This window comes from Labeo rohita, chromosome 5 (assembly GCF_022985175.1).
Source record: "Labeo rohita strain BAU-BD-2019 chromosome 5, IGBB_LRoh.1.0, whole genome shotgun sequence".
In the NCBI taxonomy this organism is placed as follows: domain Eukaryota; kingdom Metazoa; phylum Chordata; class Actinopteri; order Cypriniformes; family Cyprinidae; genus Labeo; species Labeo rohita.
The window spans coordinates 46,786,302-46,807,709 of record NC_066873.1 but is presented as its reverse complement, the minus strand read 5'-3'; the positions used below and the strand labels follow the sequence as shown (position 1 = coordinate 46,807,709).

Sequence of the window (21,408 nt, the reverse complement as noted above, 5' to 3'; positions counted from 1 at the left end):
CACCGTGAGCGGCGGAAGCTCCGTTCCACTCGTTTATTTACGTTCCACCGGAGATTCGCGCGATCAAACAAACAGCGGCATTTCAGTCCGAATCCGATCCGAATCGAACATGAGCGCACTGGAGACTCTGGATCGAGTGGAGTTGTGTGAAAGTCTCCTGACATGGGTGAGTTCCGCTGATGTTTGTTGTGAATGGGAATTCAGCGGAATTGATCGTCTGTAATCGATTTCTTCTTTCTCGTGTTGTTCTGTGTGTGTTCTTCGAATTGCCGTGTAAATATGACAGTGTTGATCTTTCAGTACCATGGTAAATGTCAGAGTACTATGGTATTGCCGTCTGATGTCGTCACTGACAGCGTTTCTTCATGACAGATTTTTTAATCACTGTATTAACGATCAGTAGCGTCACAGTTACGTAAACACCGTCGCTTTAACACGAGTACTAGTCTGACTAACTAGCAGTCGGCAAAAGCTTAATCAGTCTTACTTTTCGGATTCGTATCGCACCAGGTTAAGACTGGAACTTCATTAAATCACGTTCACAAAGAGCTAGCCTGGTCTAATTTCAGTCTGAAAAGTTGACTGACTAGTTGTTTACATAGCAGCCCCCTGAACAAACTGAGATCAATGACTCGCTGTAACTACAAACATCCAGACATTAAATGATTCAGCTAGTTTAGATTAGATAAGATAAATAAAGTGCAGTGTAATGACTTCACATCAATTGATTATGAGATGAGTGAGTGTGTCTGAGCTCCTATTGATCATCAGATTGACTGGTGTGTGTGTGTGTGTGTGTGTGCTGTTGTAATTAATGCTGATGAATCAGTGTTGTTTCTCTATTCAGTAGTTCGGAGCGGTTCCCGGACAGACCGGTTTTAGGGTGTTGGGCCGCTAATCCAGACCTGGTCAAGACCCATAATGAGCGACTGTTGTATGAAAGTGACAGTTTACTAAGTTAGTCATTAGCTCTGGTGTCTGTCCTGATCAGTATTAACGGCTCTTAATCGGCTTGTTTATATCTGGCACATGCAGACATGAGCACGGACGGCCGTCACATCGTGATGACCAGATCAATCCCAGCATCCTCTGAGCGCACGCGTCTGACACGTGCCTTTGACTTCAGAAGAGAGCTTACGTGTAAGGATAGAATGAGAAGCTTCCTTCTGAAAGAAATGAAATAAAACACAACAGAGGATATTGTGGAATGCGCAGTATTCTCATCCTGCCGCGTTGTGGATTGAAGAACGAACGGAAGATCGGACGCGTGAGAAATGAAGATGTGAGAGACGGCGCACGAGCGTTTATGTGGTCGCTACGATGCTGATGTCTGGAGATATTTCAGATGCCAGTTTGATATAAAATGCATACACACATTTATTTAATGCTTTCAGTACAGTACAAGTGTCTGAATATTTTTGAGTTTGAGCTCAAGCTCAAGCGTCTCTGTCTGTCAGGAGTATCCTGATATTTCAGCATGTGTGTACAAATCTGCTCTAGTGTTTGTCATGGAACAAAACCATCCCTAAACACTCGTGAAACGTTGAGTGAAGCACTGTGCGCGTGTTGATCCGGTACAGGCGGTGGATCAGGGCTTCTGTCGGTGCTGATGGTGTAGATGTGAACATGTGATCATGCAGAGCGTTTATTGATCACCTGTGAGATTACAGTGAGAAACGGTGATGTGAGATTCTCCTGAGCTGAAATGGAGATCAGTTGAGCATTAATGGATTGTATGGAAGTTTAATTTGTGTCAGCGAATCATCAGTAATGTTTTCTACAGTTTTAGTGACTCCAAACTGAATGCATTAATCAAAGCAATCTCTTTTTTGAGCTTCTTCCGTGTCAGAGATGTGAGTTGAGTGCCGTGTAATGATGAATGTGGTGGATGTTCAGTGTTTCGTGTGACTGCTGTTGACAGTCGCCTGCGGTCGCTGTGGTTAAACGCTGCGAACTGTGTCTGATTGGACAAAAGGGAAGCAGCGCTGTGATTTACTGCTGAATTCAGTCCTGTTCACCAGTGCACAACGTTGTTTAAATTATGCTCACTTCCGTTGAGTTTCATCTGCAAATGTCACTTTAGAGCGAGATCAGTGCGCTGCAGACTGAGGCTGGACTGAATGTAAGGAAGCAGAAGTGAAATGGATTCCTGCGTCTCTGAAGGGTTTACTGCCGTTTCTGCTGCAGCCGCTTCTCACGCCCAAACACACGCTGACGTCTCACATTCCTCACATAGCTGCTATCAGACGACTCAAATCGCAGCCGACACCTCGCCGCGAGCCCAGCTGACGCACGTCTTCCTGTTTACACTTACAGCTGGAGCTGAGAGGAGCGTGCGCATCATCAAACCAGCGCCGCGTGTTTGTCTGTATCTGTGTGATTCAGCAGCAGGGCGCAGCAGCTGTTTTTCCAGCTCTTTCTTTCCTGAGGCGTCTGTTTCCTGTGGGTGGGACTTCCTGTCCTGATCCTGAGTTTAGTGCGACGCTGTGATGTTTGTGATGAAATCTGCACAGCACAATAGAGGTTTGTGTTGAGGCTGAGCTCCAGCGTGGAGTCGGATAGTCTTTTGATTGTCGTCCAGAGCTCCTGAACGCCAAAACCCTTTCCAGTGTGGAAACTTGAGAAAAAGCTGAATCTCCAGAAACTGAGAGCTGTTAATGCAGATTACAGTGTCATTGCATAAGCAGAAGTGAATGGACCTTGTGTGTGTGCGTGCGTGAGATGCACACGCTGAAGTTTCCTAACTCCACATGTGACGTCTAAAATTAAAGTGTTGGTTCATGTAATAACAGACCCGCTGTAGAACACAAACACGCAGATGAAGCTCAGCGTCTCATCCTCACGTCCTCGTGTGTTGTTTCTCTGTTTGTGTTCAGATCCAGACGTTCGGTGTGGAGGCGCCGTGTTCAGCGGTGGACGAGCTGACCAGCGGAGAGGCAATGGCACAAGTCCTGCAGAAAATGTATGTGAAGCACACGCTACATGTCACAATCTGATTCTTTTATAGAAATATGTTAATGATGTTAACATATTCATATAAAAGATGTCACAATACGATTATTTTTGCTGGAAATAATGTTGATATGATGCTGAAATTTCATAAAATGTAAATAATAAATGTAAAAGAAAGTCACATTGTTCTAAAGCAGCATGACAGTAATTAACAGGAAAGTAACAGTTTTAATGTTGTGAAATTCGTCAGTTGTGAAACAAACTCTATTTCAGCTGTAAAGCAGCTCTACAGAAGACAATAGAGTTGTTATTCAGATCAGTTCAGATTACGTTTTGTTCTCATCTGATGTCAGTGCACTCAAAACATCAGTATTACTGAATGTATAAAACACTGCATAGTTTTCTCTGTATGAAATAAACACATCAATCCTTATTAAACCCACAAGAGCTGTGAGTGATTTTCTCTCTGCTGACACAGAGACGGTGGCAGGTTTATTAGGCTGCCGTCACTTTAAGACCAAATGCACAGATCCAATATACTGCACATCAGATTTTTTTTCCCAACTGTTTATGTTCATAACTGACTGCGTTTATGCTCGTTAAGGCATTTTGACGCATAAGTGAGCGTATTTGATGGTTCAGGCACCATAAACTGAAGCAGAACTTAGTTCAGTAGTTGCTGTATTACAGTCAGCTTGATCAGAACAGTGTAAGAATGAATTGAGTTCTCTTGCACATGTTATTGCACTTGAAAGGTTTAAACTGGCAGAACTTAAGAGTCACATGGGTGTAGCTGCAATAGAAACAGTTTATCAGTTCAGCTACGGATGAAGTACGCTGCAATCTGTGAATGATTATTAATGAGACAGATGTCATTAACATGATGAGCGGCTGAATGACGGTCATTCACGATGTCTGATCCTCCGTCTCTCTGTCTCTCTCTCAGCGACGGCATGTATTTCAATGACGCTTGGATCAGTCGTATCAAACCTGAAGTTGGAGACAACTGGAGGTTAAAGGTATTCGTCTGCTCTCAGTCACACTTGTGTTCACACGTCTTACCCATCTTTCATTTTGTGTGTGTGCTTTTTTTTCAGATCAGCAATTTAAAGAAAATATTAAAAGGTATTCTGGATTACAACCATGAGGTGAGACGCACCCGTCTGTGTGACACTGACACGTGACACGTTTATGTTGCTATAAGTAATAGTCACGTGATTCTTTCTCTTGAATTGACCCGTATTCTTTCTGTTCGCTGTCGTTACCCGTCCGTCTGTGGTTCTGCAGGTGTTGGGGCAGCAGATCAATGATTTCACTCTTCCAGACGTCAATCTCATCGCAGAACATTCAGATGCAGCTGAACTGGGCCGAATGTTGCAGCTCATCCTGGGCTGCGCTGTCAACTGCGAACAGAAGCAAGGTGTGTGTCTGTGTGTGTGTGTGTTTAAGCATGAAGTCAGACAGATTTAGGCAGCTAAAGATGCACAGAAAGACAAAGATTAGTCCTGAGAGATTGGGTCAGATTGAATCATTTATCAGATGATCTCTGGATGAACTGTGCATCAAAATCCTGTCACTTTAAAGTTCAACATGTTGAATTCATCAAGTTCATATGTTGGATTCAGAATTAATACACACACATTCAGCTGATAACGACCTGTTTTATTCTTTTATTTATATGTGGTCAGTTGGAAAAGTGGAAAAACACTTTTCTTGAAGCTTGTCTGATAAAGTAATGCACGACAGCCAAACTAGCATTGGTCAGTGGGGTTTTAGGATCGTTGTAGGACAAGTTCTGGCACTTCACTGATGGTGACGTTGTATTATGATCTTGTTTCCAGAATATATCCAGACCATCATGATGATGGAGGAGTCTGTGCAGCACGTGGTCATGACGGCCATCCAGGAGGTGGGTCGGCGTGTGTCACGGATGTGCCGTCGGTGTCTGTATGTTATAGACTGGTGTTAATGTGTCGCTTTGTTCCCACAGCTGATGAGCAAAGAGACGCCCGTGTCCACAGGAAACGACTCGTACGCCGATCTGGACCGTCAGGTACCGTCCGCTTTATGACTTACTGTTTCAGTGCAGCGCAGTTATTGATGACGTAACGAATGATAAATGCACGATTAGATTTGTGTGAAATGTTTTTCTCTTCCTCTCGATCAGTTGAAGAAGACGGTGGAGGAGCTGAACGACGCTTTGGCCACAAAAGAGGAGATCGCGCAGAGATGTCACGAGCTGGACATGCAGGTACGGACGTGCTTCCCTGCGTCTCGTGTGACGCGCGTCGGTCCCGTCGCGTGTCCGATCTGCATCTCGAACGTCACTAATCAGGACGCCTGTAGCGGTAGTTTTGTTAGCAGATGTTTGGTCGCTAGACGATGCATGGATTAAATCTGTGCAGTGCACGTTCAGGTAAACACGGTAAAGCGCCACCATTTCATTGATTTTCTCCTTTTAATCTAATGTCTGTGTAGTGTAGTATTGTAGTGATTGTAACAGGCTCCGGTGTTGATTTAGCGAATGCTAACTGCTTGTGAGGTGTTGTGGTGTGTTTCTGTGTGCTGTTGTTGATGTGGTAACCTCTCCTCCTCTGCCTTGCTTTTGAAGGCGTACCTCGTCCAAGAGGAGCGAGATAGACTGAGGTTAGAATGTATTGATCTAGAAGAGAGGGTAAATGTCTTTCTTTTCTTCTGCTCTCACCCTTTGCTGTTTTTGCGTCCAGAATCTTCTGTCTGCTTGATAACATCCCTAATTAGTGTGCAGGGCCTTTAACTCTGTGTGTGTGTGTGTGTGTGTGTGTGTGTGCGCCAGGATTATTATTGTAATGGAAAACTCAAAACAAGTTGTAACAGATGCTGTAGGAATGAAAACTGCATAGAACTTGTAAAGACTTTAGTTTATTTTCAATCAGTGCTGGTCCACTTAAACAGGAAGAGGCTGTCTGACACATTTTGTTTGTTTTTTTAATGTTACCGTAATAAAAGAAAGTTTACAGTCGTTTACAGTGAGCGCTAAATGGTTTAGTTTCCGTGAGACACAATAAACCACAATCATTTTGTTGATACAAACAGCTTTGAGTGTGACGCAGGTTTCTGATGAAGTGCTGTAGAGAACATTACTTCTGCATGATTAGTTGCCTGATGTAGTAATAAACTGATCGAATGGATACGACTAACAATTAAAGAAAGAAGAATTAACATCATTAAAGTGAAGAAAATGTAAACTGAAATGAAACAAACAAAAAAAGTTTTAATATATTTACAGTTTGTGTTGCATATATATATGGAAAACTATAATAGCCCTGGCTTGTGGGTGTGGTTGTGTGTGTGTGTGTATGTGTACGTGTGTTATAGTGTGTGTGTGTGTGTGTGTTCAGTGCCGTCATCCCGTAGACTAATCCTCACTCCTCCCTGTGTGACACGGCCCTATGGTTTCCATGGCAACAGTAGACGCCACCATGGGCCAATCAGCTGTAGCGCTTGATATCTGTACACATGGATAGATCCATCCTGCAGCAAAACTACCCAGAGTTCAGTGCGCAGGAGCGCCTTCATGACTCGTGTCCGTCTGAACATGCGGCCGCAGCTTCGCTTGAGTGTAGAGTGCGTTTGTGTGCCAGACCGCCGCATGATGCACCTATGAACTTACGATTGATTTGTTATTGATTATATACGTATGAGTTTAATACATACATCTGTACGTCTGCTTAAAACATTTAGGCCCATTTAGAGAAAAAGTCTTTGGCTTAATAATCAAATTCATTTCACTTACTATCATGTGACTATAGTTCACCCAAAAATGAAAATCATCTGAGATTAGGATGGGTTTGTTTGTTCATCAGATTTGTAGACTACGTTTACATGGCCATCAGTCATTGAATTATTTATCTAGTTCTGAATAAGACAATATTATGATTAAGGTGTTTACATGAGTTGATTTTAGAATATTCCTTTCACGTTTGCGTTTTACATGTTATAGTACATAAACCGATTAATGGCACACGTCATTACGTCCCCACGCGACGCCATCTGACTTTCCCTCTAGAATTTCGCGTATCAACATATGAAGAGTTCAGATGCCAAACCAGCTAAATCCATCTGACGTCTTTCTTTAAAAAATGCATTTTATCAGGCTCAGATGTATAGGTTTCTATGTAAGTACCGGTACTTCTGATTGGGCTGAGGCTGGTATTTTTGAGTTTGAAGTAAAAGTGTTTGATGGACGTATAATATGTGTCGAGAGCATTCACTCAGTATCATTATCTCATTTTTGACCGAGATGGCTTTTAGCTGGTTTGGCATCTGAACTCTTCCTATACTTCGTATTTGTTATGGTGTCATAAACAGTTTTGGCTGTTTCATTTTTAATTTTACGAAAGCTTTAATTATTGCAGTTAATTATTTGTCACGCTGTCTGTGTAAACAGATGATGGTGTTGCCATCAAACAGTTAATCACTGCTGTGTGTGTATCCTGTCGCAAATTGCGACGGAAAGTCCTAAATCTCACATAATAGTGTGATTAAGGTGTGTACATGTCTATACTGCACTTGGATAATGCGACTAAAATAGGAATACTCCACATGTCTTAATTCGATTTGTGTTTACTTCGAATATGACTTTAGCCGGATTAAGGTAATCAAAAATCTCTGTTAACATGGTAGATTCTTAATCAGAGTATTGTCTTAATCGTGTTAAAATCGGAGTATTGTTGTCCATGTAAATGTACTGACTGTCTCACCAATGGATCCTCTGCAGTGGATGGGTGCCGTCAGAATGGGAGTCCAGACGGCTGATAAAAACATCACAATAATCCACAAGCTGAAACAAATCCATCAAGACTTTTTTAACTAAATGCAAGTCCATAATCCATATTAACGCTTCCTCCAGTGAAAAAATGGTCTGATCTGAATCAGGAGAGGAATCTGCACAGAACAAGCACCGTTTACAAGCCAAAACAGCTCTAAACAAATATGTGGCTGGATTTTGATGAGAGACCACAGGAGTTGGACTTTTTCACTGAAGGAAATGTTGTTATGGATTATGGACTCGTATTTTAGTTAAAAGCGTCTTAATGATGGATTTGTTTCAGCTTTTGTCTTGTCAAGATGTGAACTGCTGGACTGGAGTGGTGTGGATTACTTGTGGATTATTGTGATCTTTTTATCAGCTGTTCTGATGGCACCCATTCACTGCAGAGGGTCCGTTGGTTAGAGGCTGGTGGCAGTATTGATTTAAGGCTGTTTTCAGTAATAAACTCTGATTTAGAAACGTTTCTATAAACGGCAGAGAGAAGCAGCACATCCACCATCATCAGTACTGACACGAACACACACGCAGACGAGCGCTAACCTCTCGTTAACTCTCTGTCCGTCTGTGCTGAAGGTGGCGGCTCTCCAGGAAGAGAAGAGCAGTCTGCTGGCTGAAAACCAGGTGCTGATGGAGCGGCTCAACCAGTCCGACTCCATCGAGGATCTGAACAGTCCGGCGGGACGCAGGCACCTGCAGCTTCAGACGCAGCTAGAGCAGCTGCAGGAGGAGACCTTCAGGTGAGGAGCACAGACGCACCCTGGACAGTCCAAAACAGAGTTCAGGAATGACCACGCTGAGGGGTGTTCTGAGACAACGCACTAGTAAAATCATTGTAATGCATGGACTCCAGTAGGTTATTGACAGCAACGATAGTATGAGTAAAGACACCAGCGATTGAAATGTGGTTCCCATCATACTCGCGATCATCAAACAGCTTTTAATGTATTTATTTAGCGTTAGTGTAGGACTGTAGCGCTGTGTGTGTGTGTCACGTGAAGCGATTTGTCTGATAATGCAGTTCTGATCTGAATGCGGTGTCTGGTGTAAATGTAAAGATCACAGAGACGGATCAGAACCGATTCGCTGCTCTAATCCAGTAAAGTCTTTCTCTGGTCCGTGTCCCGTGTAGTGAGCGCTCGGAGGGTTTGCTGCGGTCCGTCTGCTTGAACTCTGGGAGATTATTGATCGCTCCCTTGTTTTGCCGCAGGGTGTTTGTTCACGAGCTTTGAAGATTAAAAGCCTGTAAACTCTAATCAAACGAGCCGTTTCATTGTTAATAAAGCAGTGCGTTATTGATTGGGCGGGTTTATGGGTCTGATGTGAGATCTCAGACGTTAATACTAATGAGAATCTCAAGAGATGCAGCCGCTGCAGCAGAGCGCTGAAGATCTGGACCGGTAACCAGACCTGTTGCATTTGTTGATTGATCGTCTGATCGCAGGCGTTTGACCGTGATAATTGTGCAGGTTAAATTCCAGTCACATTTTGTCATTCAAATTAGTTACTTCCAAGTGCATGAAAACTGAACTGAATCTCATTTCAGTATATGGAGAGTCAGATTTCAGGACTGGTATTTAATGATCCCAGACAGACTCAGTGACCGACGCCGCACACTTCAAGAGAATCGAACCTCACTCACAGCACAGCACGTGAACGTTAGATGCGTTCGGTTTGGTTTGCACTTTTGGTTTTGGTTTGCAAACTAAAGTTTATAATTGAGGAAAAGCAGTCGAAAATGCTCAGATTTTACTGTTATTAGACATTTGCATCATGCCAAACATTTGTAGACCTTACAGTTTCACACACAGGTAATGACACGCAGTCAATATGAAAACAATGTAACAATAAAAACACACAGCTGTAAAATACAGCAAGACAGTCTAAGGTCTTTATGCAAAATGAAGGTTGTAGGTTAATAACACTCGACTCTATTCCATTTCGTTATGTATTTCTTGTTTGCTGGACTTCAGTGTGAATGTGCTAAAATTAAAGTTGTACAAAAAGAGAAATATATTAACTTATAAATATTATTGTTACAGCATTCAAATCACATAGGCATAGTTAATGATATCTTTCCAAATAAACAAAAAGAAAATAATGTATTATTTATGACATGAGCAAAACAAACTTCTATGTATGACAGTTAATTTTCAGCAGAAGCAGCACAATCGTGACAGGCCTGCTGGTTAATGTCAGATTACGGCTTCAAACCCCTGAACAACAAACATGTTGTCGATCAGGAAATTACACTTTCGTATGTTTTAGACACTTAATCCCGCTTTCACAGACAGGGTTTAGACTAAGCCAGGAATAGGACATAGTTCAATTACGACATTTAAGTCATTTTTATAAACGTGCTTAGAAAAAAACATTACTGGTGTGCTTCTTGAGACAGAACTAAGGCACTGATATATTTTAAGATCAGTCACTGCAAGTTTCTGTCAGTTCAGACTTAGTCTAGGACTGGGCTTAAGCCTTGTCTGTGAAACTGTGGGTTAAGGTTTTAGCATCAACCCAGTTACCTACAGTCGTGAACCGTGTGTGCACTCACTCGCTCACAGCGGCAGCGCTTCAGTCCTGTTGTTGTGTTGATGATGATGTGAGGTCGGTGCTCGTAATGACTGGCCTGTGTCGTGTGTAATAACAGGACGAGCGCTCTGGACGAGTCTCGGCTGAACTGGCAGTGTCTCTCTCTGCCGTCTCAGCTGGCGTTCACGCTGCCCCAGTGGAGGTACAGATATCACGGGATATCACGGCACCGGCACCCTCTCGCTGGGGCGTCACCTCAATAGCGGGCGCACGGGGTTTGGGGACGCACTCGGGCACCGTTTGGACACTCTCACGCTGAGCGAAACCTTACCGTTAGCTTTACTTCACCACGTTAATTCTGTCACACTGTGAATGAATCCAGCGACCACATCACATTATCACCAACATGTGAATCAGTCATTATATCACTGCAATCACAGCAGCTGCACGTCTGATTGAAAACAGCCTTTAATCTCTATCTGATGAAAGTTGATTAAGACGAAGGACCATTTCCATAAATGAGATCAAAAATCTAATTCTCATTATTGTAATGCAAAACAAAACAGCAAAAAAAGATATTAAATTAAAGTGTGTTGTACAATATTTATGTATTATGAATGTACTAATTTAAGAATCATCTGGCTGTGCTGCAGTAATGAGATTTTGTTTTGACCATTTTGAGACACTTTATTTTTGGTCCCAGTGTTTGATATATTCATTTTATTTCAGTGAAATATTTATGTTCTGAAATATTGATGTGAAATTATTTGAGAGATTTATTATGCTCGCATGACATGATCATGTGTGATTGACGGCGAGTTGTGTGTGTGTGTGTGTGTCAGATTGGAGGCGGCTAAAGACGATTACCGCATCCGCTGCGAGGAGCTGGAGAAGGAGCTGATGGAGGTCAGAGGTCAGAATGAGGAGCTGACCTCTCTGGCTGAGGAGGCGCAGTCGCTCAAAGACGAGATGGACGTGCTGAGGTGAGACACGGACCTGAGATCACGGAGCGCAGCGCTGAGGATGAGTTACGAGCGCGTGTGTGTGTTCGTGTTTCAGGCACTCGTCTGATAAGGTGTCGAAGCTGGAGGCGCAGGTGGACGCGTATAAGAAAAAGCTGGAGGATCTGGGCGATCTGAGACGGCAGGTGAAGCTGCTGGAGGAGAAGAACACCAGCTACATGCAGAACACCGTGACGCTGGAGGAGGATCTGCGCAAGGCCAACGCTGCTCGAGGACAGCTGGAGACCTACAAGAGACAGGTGCGAACTCGTGTTCATTTGATGAAAAATAAACAGTGATGACCTGTTTTTCCATGACTAAGACCACACAGAGTCATCATTAGTCACGAACTGTGTCTGCATCAACACGCAATAACAAGACGAGACTAAAATGTAGTTTAAAAAAAAAAAAATCTTGCTTTATCCAAAATGTCTCTATATTTTTTTCATCAATAAGAGGAGAAAAAAAAAATCTAGACCTCCATTAGTTTTCATGCTTGCGGTTGCCAGATATCACAATTTTAAAAGGACACATTTTGTGACCTGTGTTAATTTTTTTTTTTTTTTTTTTCCCAAACCAGTAACATTCGCTCTCCCTCACACTGTTAAACATGGACAGACGTTTAAGTTGTAGTTTAGCGATCTCCGTTAAGACATTCTGCTCAAATGAAGGTGTAAAACAGCCAGTCTGTGTTCATTCACACGGCTGTTTGTGCTTTTTGCTGCGTCAATTCAATTCAATTCAATTCAAATTTATTTGTATAGCGCTTTTCACGATACAAAGCAACTTTACACCAAATTAACGTTTTTACAGTATATGTGGTAAATCTGTCGTCAAACCTTCTCACTGATGAAAAGTAATAAATCCAAACAAGATCTCAACTGCTTTGTTTGCGATTGAGGCTGAATAAATGCATTTACACTCCTCTTTGCCGCAATACAAAGCCTTTTGTTGTTGTTTTAATAGAAAGACATGAATATAGTTTAAAAATTATTGGAATTAATATTAGGAATGTCAGTGTTTTTCCAGTTTTACAATGTAGGGAGTGTTTATGATAATATAATAAATCATGAAGCATCTGCATGAGTTGAAATGTTCTTGATTTGTGGTTATAATTTTGAGCAAAATAATTGTGATTTTCAGTTTAACCATTAAGCAGCATGACTAAAATGTGACTGAGTTTTAATTGACTAAAACTAGACTAAGATTCCCAGACTTTTAGTCAACTAAATCATGAATAAACATGTTTAACCTTAGCGTGAACACATGATAAAAGCGCATTAAGCTGCATTCAGATCTCAGGAGGATGTTTGTCTTATTAGAGAGACAAGATCACAGTGATGTTAATCTCTATAACTCAGTTCTGAGAACAGTAACCGGTGTCATGTGATCAGTCCGAGCATGTGCTGCTCCCGCATTCACACCCGCTGAACGACTCTGACCCGTTCCTGCTGTGCTTTCAGGTGGTGGAGCTTCAGAACAAGCTCTCGGAGGAGTCCAAGAAGGCCGACAAGATGGAGTTCGAGTATAAACGAGTCAAGGAGAAAGTCGACTCTCTTCAGAGAGAGAAAGATGTAAGAAAGCGGCTCAATTAAATCACGAGATGCTCGTAGCGAAGCCACCGGACGCTCTCGTTATTAGGGCGGTTCTTTGTGAAGCTCCTGCGGTGAATCACGAACGAGCTGCAGACGCGTGGAGATACGAGCGAGCCGATCTGTAGAGTCTTTTGATAAAGCAGCAGCTGCACTTCATTCATTCATTGCTGTTATCTCACTCTTTTCTCTTCTTTATTATAGTCGCTAACACACTGCTCCTGCTCGTCTGTTTTGTTCTTCCTCTTCATTTCCAGTCTTCATTTCTTCATTTCTTCGATCTTCATTTCTCTCTCAATATGAAGTCAAGTCACATTTATTTCTATAGTGCGTTGTACAAAAAAAAATTGAAAGCAGCTTCACAGTAATAAACAGTAAAATAACCGTGTTAATGTTATAAAGTTCAGTTATGAGGTCACAGAATATCAATACTGAATATGAATTGTCTTTTAAATGAAGCGTGTGAATGTTGCCAAATTAGATGTTGACTCGACTCACTAATTAAACACAATTGACACTTTAGCCTAATTTGACATCAACACTGTTTCTGTTCTGTGTGATTTTCTGAAGATGACACACACACACTTTCACACAAAACGTTACTCAGTTTCTGAATGTATTTTATTAGCAGAGCGGATAATTTTAGACTCATATTGTCAAAGCAATTATATCTGAGCTGCATGCAGAGAAAACCGTACAAATCTCACACGTGATGTGAAATAACAGAATGAAGCTGATGACATGAACCTGTGTGTGTGTGTGTGTGTGTGTGTGTGTGTGTGTAGCGCTTGAGGACGGAGCGAGACTCTCTGAAGGAGACGATTGAGGAGCTGAAGTGTGTAAAAGCTCAGGAGTCTCAGCTGACGTCAGGTGACTCCTTTAAACTCCATGCAGTGACTCATTTTTATAGAGGATATGTTTGATTTTAATTCATTAAATGTATGTATATAATGGGTTGACGTGCCGACCTGTTTCACCAGGTTTGGTGCCGCTCAGCAGTAACGAGCCGTCCGATTCGCTGGCCGCAGAGATCGTCACACCAGAGATTCGGTAGGTGAAATACAGTGACATGAAGCCACACGAGCGCTGAACACACACACACACGCGCGCTCAGATCTCTGTCCACGAGAGGCTCCTGCAGCTCTGACCGAATCTGTGTCGTTCTTTATAACTGTGTAACTCAGAATCTGCTTGAGTTTTCCTCTGGTGATGGAACTACATTTTTGATAGATGTCTGGCTGCAGAGATTTATTTAGTTATCATGGTCTGGTTTGCTCCTGTTCTTGTCCTGACTAGTGTTGTCTTGTCATGTTGTCTTCTCAGGGAGCGTTTGATTCGCCTGCAGCATGAGAATAAGATGCTGAAACTGGCTCAGGAGGGATCTGATAACGAACAGATCGCTCTGCTGCAGAGTTTACTGGAGGACGCCAACAGCAGGAAGAACGAGCTGGAGACGGAGAACAGGTCACTCACACTCAAAAACACACTCTCACGCTCACAGAACATCAACTAGGTGGTGGTTCACCTGAATGACTAGTCAGTCTTTTAAGGAAGTCTAAGTTTGGGGTTGTGTTCAACAGGCACTGTAATGCATGAACCTCAATAGAGTTACTGAAACATATTTAATAGCATTATAGATCCTAGATTAATAACCCTTTAGTGTATAAAACACTCAAATCACATGTGTGATGACAGGAACACTCTAATATAAACTTACAGATAACTTTCTAGATATCTCATCAGATCACGCACAGCACAGACTAGAGCAGGGGTGTCAAACTCCGGTCCTGCAGAGTTTAGATGCAACCCTAATAAAACACACCTGATCCAACTAATCAAGTCCTTCAGGCTTCATTGAAAACTGCATAGTATGTGTGTTGGAGCAGGGTTGGAACAAAACTCTGCAGGGCTGCGGCCTTCCAGGAACCGAGTTTGACACCCCTGGACTAGAGCATGTAGTTATACACGAGAATGACCTGACTTGACGTCTGTGTGTGTGTGTGTGTGTGTGTTAGGCTGGTGAATCAGAGGCTGCTGGAGGGTCAGTCTCAGGTAGAGGAGCTGCAGAAGTCTCTTCAGGAACAAGGATCCAAAGCAGATGATGTGAGTCCAACATTTCAGCCCTGTATATCAGCATATATCAGTAGATATAGTGCTATTGATCTGAATGTGATAAGGCCGTAAACGCGAGATCTCATCACTGCAGCTCAGAAATACAAATTCACATTCACACAGACTATTTATTTTAATACATATGTTCATATTTATAAATGCATATATTTATTATTTTCACTCTGGAAACAATTGAACTAAATGATTCCTCGAGAGCAAGGCTTCACAAACCGAGTTGCTCATGTCTTCACTGATTCTATAGCGATTCTGACATTTTCAGAGCTTGAGTTTGGTTAAATGCGCTTGCATCTCTTAATGCTTTTATGCTGTGAAATTAATGTAAACACATTTATGTTTTAAAGACAGGACAAAACTTAAACAGTTGTTTTGATTATTTATTTGTAATTATTTTAAAACATTCACACTACATGGAGACACGGTGTGATGTGCAATAAAACTTACTGGTGAAATGTGATTCGATAGACATTTAATTAATGTGTCGGATCAGTTTCACGTATCATGTAGATTGAAAGGCAGAAAATAACGATCCATCAAATACAGGTGTTCATCATATACAAAAACATCCAGCAGCTGCTCAGAGTGAGGAGTTAAAGTGTCGTAATGAACAATCACACGTGCAGAAACATCATGCAGAGCCGCAGCAGATCTTCTGAGCGGTTTAGAGAGGAGCGTGAGCGTGTTTGTTTGTCCACACGTGATCTACAGGTTTCACGCAGCACTAGAGTGCGATCGTAGCATCAGTTCTTTAGATTCTCTGTGTCGTACACGAGCTCTTCTCACATCATCATCATGTTATCATTTGACTGTAATGTCGTGTATGAACGGCAGAAGCGCAGTCGCAGGCTTCATTCTCTTCGTTCGCTGCTTGTTTTGTTCCTCCAGCATGATGGACACAGTGTTTATCGTGATGTTTGTCTCACGGCACATTTAAGCGTCACTAACCCTGATACTCGCTCATCTCTGTGGCTGATCGTACGCACTAACTAACGCTCGGCTGCGTGTTGTTACTAACCTGTTTCTGTGATGTCATTCACGGTGTAGCATGATCCAGGTGAGCCGTCGGTCATCCGGCCGGCTGCGTGTGGAGCGTGATGCCTTCATCATCATCATCATCATCATGATCATCAGAAGCACACGTGTGTGTCCGTTACTTTAGTCTGACCGTCATCCCGTCTGTCTGTCGTTGGTAACAGGCTCTGCTTTCTTCTGTCTGTCCATCAAATCTCTCTCAGTCTGTTGTAAGTACAGTCAGGCATTTTGCAGCTCTGTGATTGTTTTCGGCTCGATCGCATGGCAGCTCACACACACACACACACACACACACACACATACACACGTCTGGTTTATTATCTTTGTGGGGACTCTCCATAGGTGCAATGGTTTTTATACTGTCCACACTGTATTTTCTGTCCCCTTACCCTAACCCTACCCCTAAACCTAACCCTTACAGAAAACTTTCTGCATTTTTACTTTCTCAAAAAATCTCATTCTGTATGATTTATAAGCTTTTGTACCCATGGGGACCACAAGCCGGTCCCCACAATGTCAAAAATTTCAGGTTTTACTATCCTTGTGGGGACATTTGGTCCCCACAATGTAGCAAAAACAAGTACACACACACACACACACACACGTGTGGTTCCTCCAGCATCCGTGTGTCATGGAGCGAACACGCGTGTCTCCTGCTGCTGGATCTCTATGAGCTGATGATCAGAGGAGCATGATCCATCCATTCATTACTAGCCGTGTTTCTGCTGGGTTTACTGTTGAATGAGACGTGAGTTTGGTGACGCTGATTGAAGATGATCCTGCCTTGACCGACCGAGACGCATCCGTGTTGATCTGATGATCTGATGTGTGTTTGAATCGTCCTGCACTCTCAATCACACTAGAGTTTGATTGTCAATCACTGAATATCTTGTGTGAATTAATGTTTTTTTTTTTTTTTTTTTCACTGATTTGGTTTTGCTCATTAGAAGCAGAACTCATTTTTAAAAACAGATAATGGGGTTTAATCAAATGTAAGTATTAAAGAGTAAAGTTATATATATATGGCGGGTTATCTGAGCAAGTAGTCAACTGGTTTGAGTTAGACAAGGGCTGTTTAAGGCTGGTTTAGGTTGACTCACCAGACATGTATGTTAATTGCTGAAAACAGTCCTCATGAAACTGGAACACTGTTCACACAAAAACATCTCCAGAAATTCAGTAGTTGACCTCACTAACCCACTACTCAGTTGCTGCTGGGTTATTATAGTTAACTAAAACTAAAACCATTTGTGTCAGTTATACTAAAATAGCACTGGTCAGTTGTTGATAACTAGTATAACATCCTGACTCATCTCTAGTGGTGTTTTATCACATTGATATCTGTATTCCTGTAGTGTTTAGACAGTGTTCATTCGTTTGTTTGCTCTGGTGTTGATGGATGATTTGCTGACGGTGTTGTTGTGTGATTGTGGACGAGCTCTTCGGCGTCCTCTGCTGGACACCGGACTCTTAACGCACGTCGTGAGCAGCGCCCCATAGCCCTCTCCAGCACCTCAGAAGTGCACACTATGTAGGGCGGCGCGTGGATGCGGTCGTGTTCCGCCGGTGTCCAGCAGGAGGCGCTGCAGTGCTTCACATGAGCATTAATGCGTCGTGAGGTCCGTGTGTGTTTGTGTTGGATGAACTTTAACATCTCTGCTTCTTCTCCTGCTCCAGACGGTGCTCATGAAGAGGAAGTGTCAGGAACATCTGTGAGTATCAGCAGAAAATCACTCTGACGTTACAGAAGCTCAGTTCAGCATGAATGACACAGAATGTGATTGTTCTCGGTCTGTAGGGAGAAATTAAGGGACGCCACTAACGAGCTTCAGAAGAAGAGCGCAGTGATTGAAGAGCTGGAGAACAAACACACTTCCAGCTGTGAGACTCACCGACGATCATACATGAACACGTGTGTGTGTGTGCAGATTGTGGTTAAATGAGAGCTTGTTGAATGATTTCAGTTCAGAGGATTGAAGAGCTGGAGGACGCGCTGAAGAAGAAGGACGAAGATATGAAACAGATGGAGGAGAGATACAAGAAGTACCTGGAGAAAGCCAAGAGCGTACGTCTGACACACTCTTCTGTGCGTGCGTGCGTGCGTGCGTGTGTGTGTGTGTGTGTGTGTGGTTGATGTTGATGATGTGTGTGTTTGTGTGCAGGTCATTCGTACACTGGACCCCAAACAGAATCAGGGTTCTGCTCCTGAAGTTCAGGCTCTGAAGAATCAGCTGCAGGAGCGCGAGAGGATGCTGCACTCACTCGAGGTCACACACACACACACACACACACACCTACCTGTTATTATGGGTTCATTCAATATGTGTAATGGTTTTTCTACTGGATCTCCTCACTCTAACCCTACACCTAAACTCACACAAAACTAGAGGCATTTATAGATTCCCAAAACACTTCGTTTTCTGTGATTTGAGCTCATTTCCTCATGGAGACCAAAAATTCCCCACAAGGTCAAAATTTACTAGTATTACTATATACACACACACAGACGTCATGAAAATGCTCGAACACACGCTGCTCAGTCACGTGACTGTACTGTGTTTCTGTGCGCAGAAGGAGTATGACAAGACGAAGTCTCAAAGAGACCAGGAGGAGAAACTCATCGTATCTGCCTGGTACAACATGGTGCGTATCAGCACTGTCACGAGAACATGAGAACGTCACCTTACGCTGCACATGAGTCCTGCCCCTCCTCCTCTAGCTGTCTGAATAAAACCAACTAACCAAGTTTTTGTCACATCAGGTTTACTAATGTATCTCATGCACATTATACCCGCAGAGGAGGAGTCACTGAATCATGTGCTGTTTGTGTGGTGATGAACGCAGTGCTGCGCTTCACTGACTGTCAGAGAGAAAACACAGTTGGTCTATTGATGCTGCAGAATATTCAGATATTTAGAATCAATATGCATTATAAAACAATCAGTATGCTAGACAACACTAGTACACTGTGCACTAGGTGGTGTACGCTAAGCACAGTAATCGAGAGCGCTGGAGTTAGTCTGTTCTCCTCTGTGCTGTGGGTTAATCGGGGGGGTGTGTGTGTGTGTTTATTCAGGGAATGGCGCTGCAGAAGAAAGCGGCCGAGGACCGGTTGGCCAACACGGGTTCGGGTCAGTCCTTCCTGGCGCGTCAGAGACAGGCCACCAGCAACCGCCGGGGTTATCCGAGCCACGTGCAGCCCACCGCAGCCAGGTAGAACGTCGCCACGGCAACCGCCACCTCAGCCAATCAGGACGCCTGACTCCACCCCACCCCCTCCCACCCTCGCTGTCTTAATATGCTCCTCCTCCTCTCCACCGATCTGACCAATCAGGGTATCCGGACACGCCCCCTCAATTCAATCAGCATTAATTATCGAACACACTCCAAAGGAACGAGACTTTTTAAAGGAGGCTTTGCAGTATTTTAAGAGTTGTTACTGACGCACAGGAGACTCGTGAGTGTTTTATTTGCTCTTAGGCTGGTCTAAGCTGCTGTTCCTTTGTAATTCTTTAATCTGTCCTCTTTATTCTCTATTGATATCTATGCATCGAAGGAGAGAATGTTGCACCAAACGCAATCGTCATGATGTTTTGATTTTAAAAGCGCGTCGGTCAGCCGTTTCTTCCGGCGATTCGGTGCTTCTCGCCGTTTGTTTTGTCGATTCATTCCCGATGCCTTAATACAGACTCACAGCTGCTGTCGATCACCGCCTGGCGTCCGCCGACGTCACGCGAGTCGCGCGTGGCCCTCCGGTGACGCTCGGCGGACGCTCGCCGCTGAATCTGTGTGACTGACGCCTGTCAATCTCTCTCTTTTTCACAGTGACGTTAAAGCATGAGCGGCAGGGGGCGGGGCTGCATGACGTCAGGGGGCGGGGCTGCATGACAGAGTGTGATTTGAGCTCATGCTGCTGAGTTTAACCCATCGCTGCACACTAACTAACCCAGAATGCTAACCTTCCGACCGGAAGCGGCCGGGGTCGGCGCTCGTCAACCGTTCCGTCGACGCGAGCTCGGCCGCTGGACGCGCGGCTATGACTGTTACGCTTTAAAGATGGATGAGCTCCTACGTCATGTGTTCATTTTAGTGGCATTGTGGAGTGTTTCAGTATTTTCTGTAGTTTATGAACAAACGAGCCTCTTCATCCTCCTCATACCTGCTTCGTCAGCCGTTACATGGACTCTTTCTTCAGCGTCCGGATGCTGGACGTGTTTCAGTAGAATCAGTGTGAGAATGACAGAGGAACTCAACAGTGTTTCATCGGCTTCGCTAGCACAACATCCTTCTGTTTGTTTTATACTTAATCAGTAAGTGCTTTTGATGATGATGATTGATGATGATGATTCTGACACAACGTTACAAACCACAGCAGTACAAATTCTGACATTTAACCCTGCTCTGCTGCTTTTCTTCATCAGCTGTTACTAAATATTCACGTAATGATGCGCAACGATTGCCGGACGGGACGGACGCGCGTCCGTGTGACGATCAGTGTGTATTTTACTCCAGCGGTGTTCTTGTGTGGTTTTTAACAGCGATCGAGTGCGTTTCTCACGTGTGGACCGAGTTCAGAGGTTAAACGCAACCGTCCATGAGCAGAGAAACACTGATCTGAGTGAACATTTGTCTGAAGTAGCAAATATTCGTTCCATTTGCCAAGTTTTATATTGCTTGTATACAATATGTACATACTGTATGTGTGAGCCGCTGGAGGGACGTTCAGCAGTTCGTGAACCGGTTAGATGCATTTCGTAATGTGTCTCCATTCAGACTCTGTTGATGAATTTGTGCTTCCAATGCTGCAAAATGTACAGTTGTTATTCAAGTTGTAAATAAAGCTTGTATAAAACATTCGTGTTTCAAAATCACACTGTTCTTTGTTTTATTTGCCGTAGCTGATGATCTTTTCCTCTCTTGGCGCAGGAATATTCATTACTGTAAAAGCAGCTGCGGACGCCTGCGGTCACAAATGCAAATCAATGAGATGAACTAAACGAGACGGCGCTGCTCTTTGCTTCTCATTTCCTCTCTGGTAATCAGCGTTAGACGTGATTTCCCCTTCTGTTACAGTCTAACGGCGGACGAATGTGCAACAAAACGAACGGCGGCGCTCTGTAGTCGAAGATGTTCTTCATCTATTTGCCGTGACACGTAAAGCCCAAATGAATCGTAACCTCTGATCCCAGTGAAAGCAGCCTGACCTTTGACCTTTCAGCTGAAGGCTCTGGCTCGCTGAATGGCGTCAACTAAGGAATTCAGAATTTCCAACTTTCTCTTGAGACAGACTTGAGTTTCATCTCACAAACGGCACCAAGTGAGAATCCGCGCAGCTAATGACATAAAACAGAGAAAATGA

The 21,408-nt window shown here is 43.4% G+C and overlaps 1 protein-coding gene across 4 annotated transcripts; it reads left to right on the top strand.

The window, feature by feature from the left end:
• Positions 1 to 24: 24 nt before the first annotated feature.
• Positions 25 to 20,920, top strand: hook3 (hook microtubule-tethering protein 3). 4 transcript variants are annotated; one of them, XM_051109785.1, is made up of 25 exons: positions 25 to 166; positions 2,877 to 2,962; positions 3,899 to 3,971; positions 4,050 to 4,100; positions 4,240 to 4,372; positions 4,794 to 4,861; positions 4,943 to 5,005; positions 5,120 to 5,203; positions 5,564 to 5,626; positions 8,339 to 8,502; positions 11,137 to 11,277; positions 11,354 to 11,555; positions 12,759 to 12,869; positions 13,673 to 13,757; positions 13,868 to 13,937; positions 14,211 to 14,351; positions 14,903 to 14,990; positions 16,214 to 16,258; positions 17,727 to 17,761; positions 17,848 to 17,930; positions 18,014 to 18,114; positions 18,212 to 18,316; positions 18,621 to 18,692; positions 19,126 to 19,262; positions 19,875 to 20,920. In XM_051109785.1, the coding sequence occupies exons 1-25, from the start codon at positions 110 to 112 to the stop codon at positions 19,888 to 19,890; spliced, it is 2,274 nt and encodes a 757-aa protein (XP_050965742.1). In that variant the 5' UTR covers positions 25 to 109; the 3' UTR covers positions 19,891 to 20,920. The 4 variants fall into 4 exon arrangements, with proteins under 4 accessions (XP_050965742.1, XP_050965744.1, XP_050965743.1 ...); XM_051109787.1 differs by lacking the exon at positions 5,564 to 5,626; XM_051109786.1 differs by lacking the exon at positions 16,214 to 16,258.
• The last annotated feature ends 488 nt before the right edge of the window (positions 20,921 to 21,408 follow it).